We start from the raw sequence: 16,992 nt of genomic DNA on the forward strand, positions 1-16,992 counted from the left end.
GAGCATGTAATTGTGATGTAGCCTAGGAAGTCCTTTACATTTTAAGCAATGACACCCATTCAAAACAGGTGCAGTTTGTAAACGACTTGACTTTTATTAGAATAAACTGGCATGACCATCTGCCCTTTAAGGTAGACAATAGATAATATGAGTTACTTATTGGATAAACACAGAAGGTTCTCAGTAGGCAGAAAATGTTATACTCATTCATAGAAAACCACCAGGCTTTCCAGGAACTACTGAATTATACCAATATATTGAATTAGTAAGAGAGTACATATAAGGTATGACACAGTATGGTTTGAGAAATGAAATATTTCCCAAACAAATAGAAGCTGTTTAATTTTTTAAAAGCTCTGTGATAAATGGACCTCTTTGGGCCTGAAGAAGGCAGTTTAGTTTAATGCATTGAGCACTGTATTTGGAGTCAGAAGACCTGGGTTCAAACTTAAGTTCTCCAACTTATTAGCTCTGTGAGACTTTGGGAAATTTACTTAACTTCTCTGAGCCTTGGTTTCTCAATAAGTAAAATGGGAATAATTGGACCTACCTTGCAGAGCTGTTGTGAGAATTAAATGAGAATACGAGGAAGCTGTGAGAAAGCACTTACCACAGTTAGTGTTAGTCAAATCTGAATCTTCCAGAAACTTATTTGAACAAATCAGTAACAATAACTACAGTTAAATGTAAATTAATTAAATCAGTTATACTCACCATAATATTTAGGAGCCCATTCTCAGTGGGGGAGAGGGATCTATCTAATTGCTTTTAATAGTAATGGAAGCAATCTACATATAATCCAGTGATTTTTTTTTTGGTCTTACTAAGTATTTCCTGAAACTATTAACTTCCATATGAACTGCATTAGATAGACAATAAAGCACTTTAATTGAGCATAAAAATCTGATTCTGATCAACAATTAAAACATAGGGAACCTCTCTGGATTTCTTGGGCTATAAAGAACTAGAAGTACTCAAAATCATCATCAAAATAGGCAAACTTTGCCAGAAGGATGGGCAGCCTCCCTAAAAGGAGTTTTGGGAAACCCTATGATGTCAGGATACATGGATACAGAACACATAGGAATTTCCAGAGATAAGCTAGTTTTTCATTCCCTACAGCCTCCTCTTCTCTCAGAAAGGGAGTTCAGCCTTAGGTCATCACCAATCTCTCCCTCTACTCCTGTTTTTGCTTAGGTGATAATTTATATGGAAAAACACAACAAAGATTTTTACCTAAGAACTTTGCCTAAACAACTGAATGTTTTTCTCTTAAAACAGAGCATTAAAAATTCACCCGAAAAGTAAAAGCATTTAAAGATATACATGAATTTGAAACTTTTAATGCATTCTTCGGTTCAGGGCTGTTTGTTAACAGTTTCTCAATATGTATGGGTCTTAACTTAGACTAAATTGGAGCGCCTGTAGAGAAAATGAGGTAACTCTTCTTTGAGGTCTTCATCGTTTGCATTTCTTGCTGCCTAAAGTTAGCTGGTTACTAGCTCAAGAACCCACTGTTAGCAATCCAGATTTCAATAAAAGCAACAAAGTGATGCTTATTTGGTAAGAGTAATATTTAAACATAAATATTTGTTTATTTAAGTGGTCACAATGTGGTTAGTGTTAGCCTAACCTGAGAAAAATAACATTCTGCTGCCTATAGAGATAGCAAAATAATTCAAGGAGCTGTCAAACTTAAAATTTCAAGAAAACTTATTCCTAAAGCAAGCGTTCCAATATAGCGAGAAGCACTCATTTAGGAGATTCAGTATATGATCTTGAGGAATTAGGAATTTTGCCTCCTAGTTTTGCCACTTCCTAACTACATGGCCTTGAGGAATTGCAGAAATGTAATATTATTCACTTTGGAGATGACCTTTTCCGATGATCTCCTTTCACAGCTGAGGAAAGTGAGACCAGCATTTACCAAGTGAGTAGAGAAGGCGCTGCCAGCCTGGTAATCTTCCTTCTATAGCCAGAGGCTTCCGCTTCTACAGGAGGATTATTTTGTCTAGATCTTCTCCACAACTGTCTATGAACATGCTGATAGGGTGCGTATAGCGCGATGCTTTTAATGAGGTTGAATTAGAATAAAAATCAAAGTAACAGAGTTTCACATTTCTATAAACATTTATCAGTCAGGGCAGATTAATACAGCATATAATCCAAGGAAAGCTGGGAAATGCCACATGACCGAGGAGACCATTTCTTTCACAACTTTGGTTAGGTTTTCCCATAATACTCCCCTTTGCAAACACACTAAACCATGGGAAAACTTTCTCATAACGCCTCTCAGGGCTTCTCTATGCTTTAATTGTTTTTGCTTACATCTGAGGTATCAGGGCTTGGAGGTGCTGGAGGTAGAATTTATGGGTATAAATGTGACCACATTATCAGGTTTGCTTTCCTCTTCAAGTTTAACTGTTTAAAGGAGAGAGAATCTCCATAACGGGAGGAATAAGTGGTATAGTGCAGATTAGGTGAATAATATTATTACTCTTACCAAAGGTTGTAAGTAAAATAACTAAGATTTATTGCATAAATAATACTATGTGCCTGGTGCTGTGCTAAAGCCTTTACATTTCATTGAATCATACCCTTCAAGCTGATGGCCCCATCATCTCTGCTGGAATGAACTTCCAAGGGGAGCCTGGCTAAATTCTGGGGAGGAGGTACCAAGCGAGCGGGGCTTCCTTTAGAGCAGGTGCAGAAGGTGCCGGGGGAAGAGCTCACCCAAAGGACTCCCTGGGTCGTCCCATAACACCTACAGCACCACCGTTCCTGACGCAGAGCCACGGCAACCTGAGCCTCGGGGAATGTGCAAATTCCTGGTATTCATTCCCACTTCTGAATACAAAAAACACTAAAGGTAAGTGGAGAAAACACTCTTAACCTCCCCCTTTCTTCTCTTGGGAATCTCCTTTCTCCTGGCTTAGGCCAAGAGTAGAAAACCCTGGAGTCCCCAGAGGGTATGGTTTACAGCTGGCCGAAAAGACAGAACAACTGCCTTAGCTCTGAAGCCCAACAAGAGCTAGCTACTCTGCCCCCCTTCAGATCCTCTGAGCATGGACACAGCCATATAGATGGATAGGTGCTTCACCGTATTAGCAGGTTTACTAGGTATTATCACATATAAACTTAAAGTGTGTGTGTGCACACACACATACACATCTACACACAAATATATAATAGACAAAGTACCTATACAGTTGGCAGTGGGTGGCACGGGAGGCATGTAATGAATGGCATTTAGGATGCTGAGATACGATTCTTTCCTTCCATCAGGTATCACTGGAGATTCTACCTCCTGACTTTGATTATAATCATTCACTTCAGAACTCTGAGGGTTGAAAGTCCATCAAATAGGTGATAAGCGACAAACCTGAGGCAGAGATTGTTATTCAGCTGATAAAAAGCCACTATCAACAGAAAGATTACAGCCTCTGGATCAGTTATTGCTACTTTTGGAAACGTTAAAATCTGAAAAGATCCCAGTGATATCTAATGGCAATTTCTTCTTGAATCTATTTAAAATAAAAATGGAGGTTTTATTAACTAAGCTGCAGGCCCTGCCCAATAGTTCACATAGGTTATATTCCTGTTTAAGTGCAGTACTGACAAGAAAAACAACCATGTGCTTTCCTCAAACAAAATTTCCTTTGGGTGTTCACCCACTAAAGGAAACTGTACCTCGTGTTTTGTGTCTCTTTTAATCAAAACCTTAAAATCCCTATAGGAAACTACAACAGAACAGTGTGCAATATCAAGTCATAACACTGCTTATTAAATATTACCTGTTATTTATATACAGATGGAGACATACCAAAGTTAATCTATATTCAGGAAAGATCAACTAGTAAACGAAATAAATGTGCAGGAACTAAAAAGGGAACAACAGTAAACCTTAAGGCAGCATTGGTTGAGTCTTCTCTGGTAAAGGAAGTATTACATATTTCAATGACCAGTGAATGATTTTTTAAAACAATTAATTAAAATAAATACTAAAATAATGTTTTGAAAAAGAAATAGGGCTGATTTTAGGTCTCCTACAAAATGAATGTATACTAGACTTTCAATTGTGGATTGGAAAACATACACAGGAACAAAATGGTATGACGTTGTAGCAGTCTTTCCTCAAATACAAAATAAAGATTCCCTAGAAATTATTATTATTATTAATTAGTCCTCTTTGGGCTCCTTTTTCACTTATTCAGAGCAGTTATTATAACATTCTGTTAATGTTTGAATAACAAGTGGTCAGGTTCAGTCTCACCTGAGTGAAATGATTTCAAACTGCATTGATAACCTATCATCATGGTCTGATTTTTCAACTATGTCCTTGTTGCTGGGTTTGCTTACCTGGTAGGTTGCCTACATCCTCGTGTCCCAAGCATTGGTGCCAACCTAAAATGATGAGATCTCTTGTGGCTGAAAGAGTCATACTTTGACAAAAATATTTCAAAACTCTTTAATAAACACATTTTGGGATTTGTTTTCTTTGCAGCTTGTTTTGTTGGATTTTCCTGGTTACGCCTGAAAACTACTTTCAGTTGTTTTACAGTCCAGTGCTATATGCTGACAGAACAACTGTATGACACAAAGAACAGATGAAAAAAAAAAACCTCTAAAAAATGTTCAAACGAAAATAGCTTTCACATGACGCTGAGAAAGAAAATGTAGGCACTTCTGCTTCAGGAGGTTTTTCACGTTTTGATCACAGACCGCTTTTCCAAGACACTTTCTCTCACTACTGGAAATTCCCTCATGGTACAAACCGTCTAGTTCATTGGAAACCTTGTTCTCACAAGCACCGTTTGGTGCATTAATCTTTTCTCATAAAACTGTCTCCATTGATGCAGAGATCAAGTTCCTCCCAGGGCTGAGAGCAGTCCCCACCTTCCTATCAGCATGACTGAGCGTAGCTCCACGACCTTCCATCAAGCAAGGCTGCTTGCTCTGCAGGACCAAGTTATCCAACAACAAAACATAAGGAGGAGTGCCAGGTGCAATTTTTCTCCTGGAAATAGTTAACATGTCTGCCTCTCTCTTCCTAGTTCCTCACTGTGAGTGTAATTCCACAAAGTGTTTAGAACATTCTAAAGCTACTAGGCTACTGGGATTTTTTTTTAGTGACTACTTAAACAGTTTTCTTCCCCCCCTCCCTTTTATTTTTTTGAGAAAATCTGTGCTAAAAAGGCACTAGATAAAATGAACTTCCTCACTCTTGTGTATGTACTAACTTATACAGTGCATTAGACTCTATAATTTAACAAAGGTGACACACATCTGGATAAAACATCCTAAATATTCATCTACTTTCAGTTAAAAAAACAAACCCAAAGTCAAAGAAATCTTTGAAAGAAAGAAAGAAAATCACTCAAAGTCCCACTGACAGGGACCAGCCTGACCATGAAGTCACGGTCATCCCTGCCGCCTCAGAGCTCTGGCCTTGGCTGCGGGGGAGCGCCCGCCTGCCAGGGTGTGTCGGGTGGTGGCTGGGACCCAGGGGAGACTCACTGGCAGCAGCTGTGGGAGCCAAGCCTCCTGGAGACCTGAGTAAATGAGACGAAGGTGAAGTTCTCACAGTTTTCCAGCTTGACCTTCTTGGCTAAGTTCGGGACAATTCCCCGAAGAGACCTCAGTCCCATCCTCTGTTCCTCGTACCACACACTGCCCATGTCTGCGGCCTCCTTCCTGGCGGTAAGGTAGAAAGGGGACTTGGCCTCCATTTGGGTGGGTGGTCGGTGGATGTACATATACTTGTAGAGGAGGCAGTAAGGGCACTGTTTGTGTCCCCTGGAATGCTCGTGGTAGATCTTCCCGTGGCACACTCGAGTGGAACCACTCCGACTCTCCCGCTTGACGCTGTCTGTCCGGGCAAAATAGGGCTGGTTCTGTGGGTCTTTGAGCAGCTCGATGTCACCATACATCAGATCAGCATGCTCCTGCAGCGTCCGCATATTCAGGTATTGGCTGTTGTACTTGACCACGGTGGACAGAAGGGTAATGGGGCTGTCATCCCCCAGACACCCTGCCTGCCACATCTCCTCCTCATCAGAGAGGGAGAAGTAGACGATGTTGCGAGAACGGGCACCTGACATCCCTGCCTTACTCAGCACCCACAGCTTCTCCTTGAGCTTCTTGGTGGAGGAGCTGAAGGTGCTGCTGGTGATGGAGAAGCCCACGCCTGCGTTCTTCAGGATGCGGTCCAGGCCTCGGCGGATGGCGTGGAGCGACGTGGCCAGGAAGTCTGAGCCGTCGCTCTTCTTAACGGTGACATAAAAGTTCTCAAGCAGCTCGTTCAACTTCACTGCAGGGATCTCAAATGAGACAAACACTGAGGTTACACATTTGCGGACACCCAAGTAGCCAGACCCCTCCTTCCTTCTCCTGATACTCACTAGGGGCTGTATTTTGGATAGCCCTCTAGAGGGCTGCCTTCTTAGCATGATATAGTGGAAAAAACAGTGAATTTCACGCTGGAAGATCTAGGTTCCACACTGGGCTCCACTTAGTCCCTTTAAACCTCAGTGTTTTAAGCAACAGGATGGGAGATAATAATCATACCTTCTCAAAGAGTTATTGTAATGCTTAAATAAAGTAGTGGACGTGAAAGGGTTTGTAAATAGTAATGAACACACATACAACATATATATATGTGTGTATATATATATATATATATATATATATAATTTTTTTTTTTTTTATTATTGGCCTTGTAACTTTCACTATTCCTCTCTGGAAAGCCCTTTCGTCTCTTTTCTAGCAAATCATTTCCTTCCCTCCCCTTCAATAAAATTCAGCCATCCTCTTTGAAGAGTTCCTGAACTAAACTTATCAAACTCTGAATCATTCCGACATTAATTTCCCTGATCTCTGCATGTACTTGGTGCTGTAGCGAAAGATGACTCACATGTCCATTTTGCACAGCAAGTTAATGCCCCTTGATTTTTCACTTGAATTTATCTGAATAAGTCTGGAAATATTTCTGACTTAACAATCTATAGGGTTTCAATGTCAGTATTTGTTCAAAAGATATGAAAGACTTAATGATTATACTGACAATTAGAGAGTGCTCCTTATTTAGGCATGGCAGGAGAAGGAAGGCTGGTGGGTAAGAAAGCTTTACTTTCAAGAGGGAGCCATAAAGATAAAACCAGACCTTGCTCATAGTCAATTTAGGTTGAATACACATTCTAGGACAAAAGATAGTCTCAATAAGAGATGTTTTAAAAGCAGAAACTGTACTGGTAACATTCATTCTTCTAATAGCCCTTGGGTCAAAGAGGAAAATAAAAACTGAATTATAGATTAAAAATGAGGCAAACTGAAAACATTACATATCAAAATGTATGAGGTGTTGCCAAATATACTCCAATAACACCACAGTCTTAAATGCCTTTGTTAGAAACTTTATTAAAAATAAGCGAACACTATTCAACACAAAAGACTAGAAAAAGTAAATCAAATTCAAAAATAGTAGAGTGAATCAATAAAAATAAAACAAATTAATGAACTGGAAAAGATATAAATTGGTATAGATAAAAAATGAAAATATGTAATCTTTGAAAAGACCTATAAAGTTGACAAACTTCTAGCAAATATGACAGAAAGAGAGAAAGAAGAGGAAAGGAAATATACATATAAACAATATTAGCAATGAGAAAGACTATAACTACAGAAAATGAATAAAGAATATGAAAGAATATCATAAACTTTATGCATATTAATTTGAAAATATAAATAACCTGAACAATTTTCTAGCAAAATATAAATTACCAAAGTTGGTTCAATAAGAGGTAAGAGATCTGAAGAGCCCCAAACAAGAGAAGAGAATGAAATGATTGTCAAAGACGTATGTCACTCATAAAGAGATGGCGTTATGGAGTTGATTCACCTTTTCTTTTGTATGTAAACAGTTTTGGAGCACAGGAAAAATAAGCATTCTTCATTTTTCTTCTAATCCAAATCTGATAGATATTATACCAAAGACGCAAGAGGGAGGAGATATGGGGATATATGTATATGTATAACTGATTCACTTTGTTATAAAGCAGAAACTAACACACCATTGTAAAGCAATTATACCACAATAATGATGTTAAAAAAAAAAAGTATATGAATATAAATGTAAACTCCCCTAAGTAAAGTACTAGTGATTTCCGTTTTGCCCAGCACCAATGTAAAACAAAATGTACACACGTTAGAACCATGCAAGCAAGGGCATGGCTCTGATATGCACAAGTAGCAGTTAACATGGTACCAGCAAAATGAGGGCTGCCTATATTATCAAATTCAGGACTGCAGGAAAGCAATCTACATCGAGACCAGTAGGGATTATCAGAGTGTAAGGATGATTCAATAGTAATAAATACTTCAATATAATTGACTTATATATATATTAAGGAGAAATAATATGAACTTGATAATTACTGAAAAATTATTTGGAAGAGTATGCTATCCACTTCAAATTTTCAAAAATGCAAATTAAATTTAGATTGGAAGAAAAAATATCCTCTTACTGTGATGAAGAGTATTTAACAGACATGAACTATAAAAATTACACTCGAGATGAATCAAAACTACAATGAGGTATCACCTCACACCAGTCAGAATGGCCATCATCAAAAAGTCTACAAACAATAAATGCTGGAGAGGGTGTGGAGAAAAGGGAACCCTCTTGCACTGTTGGTGGGAATGTAAACTGATACAGCCACTATGGAGACAGTATGGAGGTTCCTTAAAAAACTAAAAATAGAACTACCATATGACCCAGCAATCCCACTACTGGGCATATACCCTGAGAAAACCATAATTCAAAAAGAGTCATGTACCACAGTGTTCATTGCAGCTCTATTTACAATAGCCAGGACATGGAAGCAACCTAAATGTCCAACAGATGAATGGATAAAGAAGATGTGGCACATATATACAATGGAATATTACTCAGCCATAAAAAGGAACGAAATTGAGTTATTTATAGTGAGGCGGATGGACCTAGAGTCTGTCATACAGAGTGAAGTAAGTCAGAAAGAGAAAAACAAATACCATATGCTAATACATATATATGGAATCTAAAAAAAAAAATGGTTCTGAAGAACCTAGGGGCAGGACTGGAATAAAGATGCAGACGTAGAGAATGGACTTGAGGACACGGGGAGGGGGAAGGGTAAGCTGGGACAAAGTGAGAGAGTGGCATGGACATATATACACTACCAAATGTAAAATAGATAGCTAGTGGGAAGCAGCCACATAGCACAGGGAGATCAGCTCGGTGCTTTGTGTCCACCCAGAAGGGTGGGATAGGGAGGGTGGGAGGGAGACACAAGCGGGAGGAGATATGGGGATATATGTATATGTATAGCTGATTCATTTTGTTATAAAGCAGACTAACACACCATTGTAAAGCAATTATACTCCAATAAAGATGTTAAAAAAAATTACACCAAGGTGAAAACATTAGAATCTTTTTTATGAAGTCAGGAATAGGATGAGAATGATGAATACCATTGCTATTATACAACAGTGCTCTGAAGATTCTGGCCAACCAAGTAAGACAAGAAAAAGAAATTACACACACACACACACACACACACACACACGTATGTATGTATATATGCATATAGGAAAGGAAAAAGACAAAACATAATTGTTTTCTGATAATCTAATTGTTGGTCTAGGAAACTCCAAGAGATTCAGTCGAAAAGCCATCAGAAAGAATAGGGTAGCTGCATACAAAATATAAAAAGCAATAGTTTTCTTACATACCAGTAAAAACCAGTTAAAATAACTTCCCAATAACCATGACACCCAAAACTCATCTGGTTTCAGATTTTTATGCTGTCACTTGCAACTCCCTACTTGCAGGTGTTAACTTCTCTTTGTATTAGCTGGGACTTGTGTGGTTGCAAGACAGAGACCAAACTTGAAAAAGCCTTGGCAAAGAGGCATATCAGAAATAGTGGATTTCAAGGCCATCAGGGCTCCACCTCTCACCTCTGCTTCTCTGTACAGAGCTGCTTTCTTTATGTAGCCACTTAGCACTCCCCAAGGGTTATATCTTACAGCTTCAGGTACTGGCAAGAGTCCAACTCTCATTTTCAGTAGGAAAAAAGTCTGAAGGAAGGATTCTGATTGGCCCACTCCTGATCCAAACAACCGACCAAAAGGTGGGCCACTGTACTAACATAATGGCTTCTGCAGTAACCATGGGGATTGTAGGAGAAGAATGGTTCCTTAAATAAGGGGTGCTGAGCAGAAAATCGTACTACCTTAGTGTTTAAAAACAAAACAAAACAACTAACCTCTGATAGCTTCCTTTTGCCCTTCAGATAAATTCCAAACTGTTTACCTTGTATGCAAGCCTTTACAATCTGTTTCCACCCTATGGTAGATTATTTGCAAAGACAGCCACAACCATCTCTCCCCTCCCTGTTCTTACACCCCTTTGCAATGTGACTCTGCTGCTCCTCCCATCAGGAAGTAGAATCTATTTTCCCACCCTTGGAATCGCGGCTGGCCATGAATTAATTTGGCCAATAGAATGTGGTAGAAATAACAATGTGTGAATTCCAAACCTAGGCCTCAAGGGATTCTGCTTTCATCTTACAGGTTCTTACAGGTTTGCCTCCATTGTCGTAGTACATGATGTTGCCAGGTAAGGAAGCCCAGTTAGACCTCAGGAACGTGTGACTCAGAGACAAGCTGCCTCCCATCTAATATACAGATGACTGTACCCACATGAGTATCCCAAGTGAGACCAGTAGAAGAACCACTTAGCTGAGAAAACCCCATATCATCATGAGCAAATAAAATGAATGTTCTGTTAAGCCACTAAGTTTTGGGGTGGTTTGTTATGCAGCAACAGATAACTGATACACACCCTATTTCTCTAGCTTAATCTTTTGTTCTCTTTATACTCTGTTTTCCAGCTTCACTGAACTTTGTGCCATTAGTAGAAACCACAGGGCTCTTTCATGCTTCCAAGTCTTTGCATATGCTATTTCCTCTGCCTAGAATGTTTTTTCTTCTAACCTTCTCTATTTGGAAAACCTCTATTCCTTGTTTCAGATCTAGCTCAAATTCTGCTGTCTATATAAAAGGCTTCTCCAGCTTCCCTAAGCAAAGTTACTCTCTCACCTGGGATCCCAAGGCACTTAATTTAAATTTTATTATGGCCCTCTCCATATTGCACAGCCTTTTACCTATTTATATGTCTGTCTCTCAAAGTGGACTGAAAGCTTCCTGAATGCAAGAATGACATCTTATACATGACTGGTTCTTCGTGCTGAAGACCCTACCAGAAGGCCTGAAATGTATCATAGATACCCAATGAACTGATAAACGTGGGTTAAAGCAATGAATTAACCCTGGAGTCAGGAGAACCAAGCTGACTTAGGGTGCAGAACATTTCTCTTGATTATACCACAAGTTTCAAAGAAAAATCACAGCAAAAGCAATTCCTGAAGAAATGTCAAGTCACAAAATTTATATTCTTTGTACACAAGAAACTGTTCATTCTGGCCCATGTTGCCTGCCTCCTTAGTTTTCTCGGACTGAGTTTCGGTTGATAATTATTCCTCCAGGTCTTAAATTGTTATGAAGACATTGCAGGAAAGTATTTTCCTTCATGAGCCACTCTGAACATCAAATTCACCATGGATTACAAATTGGGCTTTTTTTTTTTTTTTTTTTTTTTTAATTGGCTGCACTGGGTCTTAGTTGTAGCACGCAGGATCTTTAGTTGCAGCATGCATGTGGGATCTAGTTCCCTGACCAGGGATAGAACCCGGGCCCCCTGCATTGGGAGTGTGGAGTCTTAACTGCTGGACCACCAGGGAAGTCCCCAAACTGGGCTTTCTTGATGTGAAAATGACCAAAGAGAAGTAAGAGGTTGTCATGGGGCAGACGACTCCAGGTGGGAAAGAGCAGTATAAGAAGACTGACTTGCATGGCAAATCCCAAAGTTCTGGAACTATGTAGTAATCCTTGGCAACTGAAAGGATTAGACAAGTAAAACCAAGAGTTACTTTGGGGAATGCCTCAAACTCCCCTTTGTGATAATCTTGACTAGGGGATGAAGAAAGTAGAGAAAATGCTTGTGAACTACAAGTACTCTAATAGGAAAAAAAAAAGAATCTTGAAGTAACCATTGCTGACAACAAAAATGACTTCATTTTTGCAGTTACTAAATTTCACTTTATTGAGAAAGACAGGTATTGAACTTCAAGATGCTCTATTTTCTGAGTGAGGCTAAGGAATATGTAAATCAATGAGATAGCAACTTTGAGGGAGATGTATCAGTGAGGATTAGGTCACACTTATGAAGAAAAAATACCATGTGGAACACACACAGTAGATCACAGAGTGAGGAGAGTGTGAGACTGGCAGGGTACACTCTGCTTATTTAGATGACATTTTGAAGTCTGATTTGACTCTTTGCTTTCCTCCTTGAAAAAGTAACTAAATTTGAGGTTTACCAGCTGCCAAACCATGATAAACACCAGTAACCTAGCTTGTTTGCTACTAGCTATATCTATCTTTAAAGACACACTTAGACTAAAAATACCTTGCACTGAGACCAAAAAGTGAGATTAAGACTATGGACCTTGATGCCACAATTCCTTCTTTTAACTAAATACTGGCTAATGCTCTAAGAGACTGGCCTCTTTCTTAAGAATTTAATCATTAAAAATATTTAAGTGGCCCATGTGAGACAGAGGATTGAAATGTATCTTCTTCCTCATCCATTATTCCTCCAAACAACACAGGAGAAACTAGAAGTGATGATAAGGCACACCCAACTGGACAATCGAGACATTTTCACCACCTGAGATGTATATGTTACCTATGCCATGAAGGTTATGGGGCAATGGGGCTCTTTTCATGGATTCCTGCAGGGAAATGTAAAGTTTCCCAGTAACGGACAACTGTCTTCATAGTGACTTCACAAAGTCTGGAAGACAAGATCCTCTGACCTAGAAAAGGTTAAGGTTAGGGGTTGAAGAAATGGTGATGAGGGTCTATGAGAAGAGATGAATTTTAAAATTATTATTAATAAAGGTGAAATTGTTACATTTTAATAGATTTATTTGCTTTTTTATTGTGGTAAAATATACATAATATAAAATTTACCATCTTAACCATTTATAAGTGTACCATCCAGTGTCATTAAGTACATTCACAATGTTGTGCAACCATTATCACTACTCATTTCCAGAACTTTTTCATCATTCCAAACAGAAACTGTACTCATTATACAATAACTCTACATTTCTTCCCCCTGCCAGCCCCTGGTAACCTCTATTATACTTTCTGTCTCTATGAACTTGCCTATTCTAGGTAACTTACATAAATGGAATCATACATATCTGTTCTTTTGTGTCTGACTTATTTTACTTAGTATAACACTTTCAAGGTTCAGCCATGCTGTAAGCATGTATCAGTACTTCATTTCTTTTCATTGACAAATAATATTCCATTGTATGGATATGCCACATTTTGTTTATCCATTCATCTGCTGATGGACATTTGGGTTGTTTGTACATTTTGGCTATGGTGAATAATGCTACAACAAATACTTGTGTACAGGTTTTTGTATAGATATATGTTTTAAATTTTCTTGAGTATATGCCTATGAATGGAATTGCTGGGTGAGAGTAACCCTATGTTTAACTTTTGGGGAACTGCCAGACTTTCCAAAGCAGTTGCATCATTTTGCATTCCCACCAGAAATGTATGAGGGTTCCAATTTCTCCACATCCTCATCAACACTTGTTATTATCTGTTTTTTCTTTTTTTTATCCAAGTCTTCCTACTGAATGTGAACTAGAATCTCATGTGGTTTTGTCTTGCATTTCCCTGTGGTCTAATGAGCATCTTTTCACGTGCTTATTTTCGTCATAATAATGGTTTAATGTCCTTGTCTGCTAATTCTAAAATCTGTGTCAGTTCTGGGTTGGTTTTGATTGATTCATTCTTTAAGTGATATATTGATATTTTCTTGCTCCTTTGCATGTCTGAAAATTTTTGTTTAGGTGCCAGAGATTGTGAATTTTATTTCTTGGGTTCTGGATATTCTCATATTCCTATAAATATTCTTAAGGTTTGTTCTGGGACATAGTTAAGTTACCCGAAAACTGTTTGACCCTTTTGGGTCCTGCTTTTTCTTAATTAAAAAAAAAATAGGGCTTCCCTGGTGGCGCAGTGGTTGAGAATCTGCCTGCCAAAGCAGGGGACACGGGTTCGAGCCCTGGTCTGGGAAGATCCCACATGCCGCGGAGCGACTAGGCCCGTGAGCCACAAATGCTGAGCCTGCGCGTCTGGAGCCTGTGCTCCGCAACAACAGAGGCCGCGATAGTGAGAGGCCTGCGCACCGCGATGAAGAGTGGCCCCCACTTGCCGCAACTAGAGAAAGCCCTCGCACAGAAACGAAGACCCAACACAGCCATAAATAAATAAAAAAATAAATAAATAAAATAAAAAAAAAAAAAATAGAGATATAATTACCATATGACACTATATCAGTTTCAGGTGTATAACATAATGTTTTGATATTTGTGTATATTGCAAAGTGATTACCACAATAAATCTAGTCAACACCCATCACCACACATAGTTAAAAAATTTTTTTCTTGTAACGAGAACTTTTAAGATCTACTCTCTTAGCAACTTTCAAATATACAGTACCGTGTTATTAACTATAGTCATCATGCTGCACATTACATCCCCAGGCCTTTTGACCACCTTCACCCATTTCAACACCCCTCATTCCCAGCCTCTAGTGACCACCAATCTGTTCTTTTAGCTAGGAGGTTTTTTGTTCTTTGTTTTTAGATTCCACATATAAGTGAGATCATATGGTAATTGTTTTTCTCTGTCTGACTTATTTCATTTAGTAAAATGCCCTCAAGGTCCATCCATGTTGTTGCAAATAGCAAGATTTTCTTCCTTTTTATGGCTGAATAATATTCCATTGTACCTATACACCACATATTCTTTATCCATTCATCCATCTATGGATACTTAGGTTGCTTCTATGTCTTGGCTATTGTAAATAATGCTGCAATGAACACAGGGGTGTATATATCCTTTTGAATTAGTGTTTTCGTTTCCTTTAGATAAAGGATCGTATGATAGTTCTATTTTTAATTTTTTGAGGAATCTCCATACTCTTTTTCTATAGTGGCTGCACCACCTTACGTTTGCACCAGTAGTGCACAACAGTTCCCTTTTCTCCACATCCTTACCAACACTAGTTAACTCTTGTCTTTTGATAATAGTCATCCTAACAGATGTGAGGTGATAGCTCACTGCAGTTTTGATTTGCATTTCCCTGATGATTAGTGATATCTAGCACCTTTTCATGTAGCTGGGTCTTGCTTTTAAGATTTGTTGGGTAGGATTAGAGCAAAGCTCAGTCTGTGGCTAATTATTCTCCACATTTGATGCAAGACCTTTCTAAAGTCTCTACCCCACGAATCCTGAGGTTTTTCCAGTCTGACTGGTGGGAAGAGGTACTGTTTCCAGTTCTGTGTGAGCTCCAGCTACTATTACCTCTGATTCTTTCAGGCGTCTTTTTTTTTTTTATTTTGGCCAGCCTCGGGTAGTTTCCTCAAATGCAGATGTTGATCAGTACGCAGCTGAATATTTGAGACAGAATAGCTTCAGTTCTCTCACGTTCTCTTTCTGTGTAGCTCTCTACTTTCGAATATTCTGTTATGACAATTCTAGCCACCTGGGTCTCTCTGGACTTAGTTCCATTTCCTCAACTCAGCAAATCTGCTGGGCTCTGCCTGCATGCTCCCTCCCTGCACCACAGCCCTGTAGACTCTTTCAAGGCAGCAAGCTGGGGCACGTGTAAGGCTCACCTTGTTTCCCATCTCTCAGAGATCACTGCCCTTCTTTGCGTATTATATAATACCTTGCAAAACATTAGTTATATCATTTGTCTGTTTTTTGGTTGTTTCTGGCAGGAGAGTAAATCTCCTCCAAATTGGTTGGAAGTGAAAAACTTAACTGATTTTTCCCCTGGGCATGGGTTATATGTTCCCACTTCTTCCTATGTATAGTAACTGTTGATTGTATGCTAGAAATTGTGAATTTTACATTATTAAATTCTGGATTTGTCTTATCTTTTCAATGAATGTTGTAACTTCTTTCTAGTTGTTCTCATGTCCTCAGCCGCCCTGAGCTCTGATTTCTGTCTCCCCTCAACTCAGCAAGATTGCCAGGCTCAGTTTGGGATCCCCTCCCTTCAATGCAGTTTAAAAATTGTCTCCAGACAGAAAGCCTGAGAGGTGGTCAAGCACCCATCTTAGGGATCAAGTCCTGTGCTGCCTGTTCTGTAGGAAGAGTTAATTCATATATTATGCCCAGTTTTCTAGTTGTTACAGCAGGAGAGTAATTCTGGACCCTTCTATTCCCTTATGGCCACAAGTGGAAATTTCAATTTATTTTCTAATCTGCTGGATCATTTTGATTAGTATGTTGTTGCTTTTTCATTTTTATAATTCTTTTCATTCTTTCAACAAACATTTCATACATCCTTAACCTGTAATCTACTATCTAAAGTCCCTGGTGTCTAAATCTGTTCTTTGTTGTTTCTATTCATTCTCATTCATGGTGATTTATTTCCTTAAGTGGATAGTGATTTTTTTTTTTTAATGAGCACACATCTAGTTGGTCTTAATCTGTGAAAAATCTGAGCACCTATATTTTGGATGTTTCCCTTCAAAGATTATTAGCATATGACTCTGCAAGGAGCCAGGGTATGCTGCTGACCAAGAACTTCTTTAGACACTTTCAGGGTCTGCTCCTCAATCAAGGATTCTTCAGTTTAGCTCCCTGCTTCTTCCCTTCTTAATGATGTTATCAACATAAGCCCTGAGGAAGAGCCCTGCCTTTCACACGTGCTTACTGCTCACACTACTCCTGTTTTGACCCTGTGGGTGGCTCCCTTTCTTTCTGCAAGTACAGCAGAAACGCCCCTCA

General features: G+C 38.9%; 1 protein-coding gene across 2 annotated transcripts in view; it reads right to left on the bottom strand.

Moving 5' to 3' along the window:
• Positions 1-4,632: 4,632 nt before the first annotated feature.
• KIAA1958 (KIAA1958 ortholog) overlaps positions 4,633-16,992 on the bottom strand; it is a 164,821-nt gene continuing 152,461 nt past the window's right edge. For both annotated transcript variants that reach the window (XM_061200097.1, XM_061200098.1), the window contains one exon: positions 4,633-6,320. In XM_061200097.1, the coding sequence (XP_061056080.1) occupies positions 5,514-6,320 (807 nt within the window). In that variant the 3' untranslated portion in view covers positions 4,633-5,513. The remainder of the gene's footprint in view (positions 6,321-16,992) is intronic.

This window comes from Eubalaena glacialis, chromosome 9, assembly GCF_028564815.1.
Source record: "Eubalaena glacialis isolate mEubGla1 chromosome 9, mEubGla1.1.hap2.+ XY, whole genome shotgun sequence".
Lineage (NCBI taxonomy): Eukaryota > Metazoa > Chordata > Mammalia > Artiodactyla > Balaenidae > Eubalaena > Eubalaena glacialis.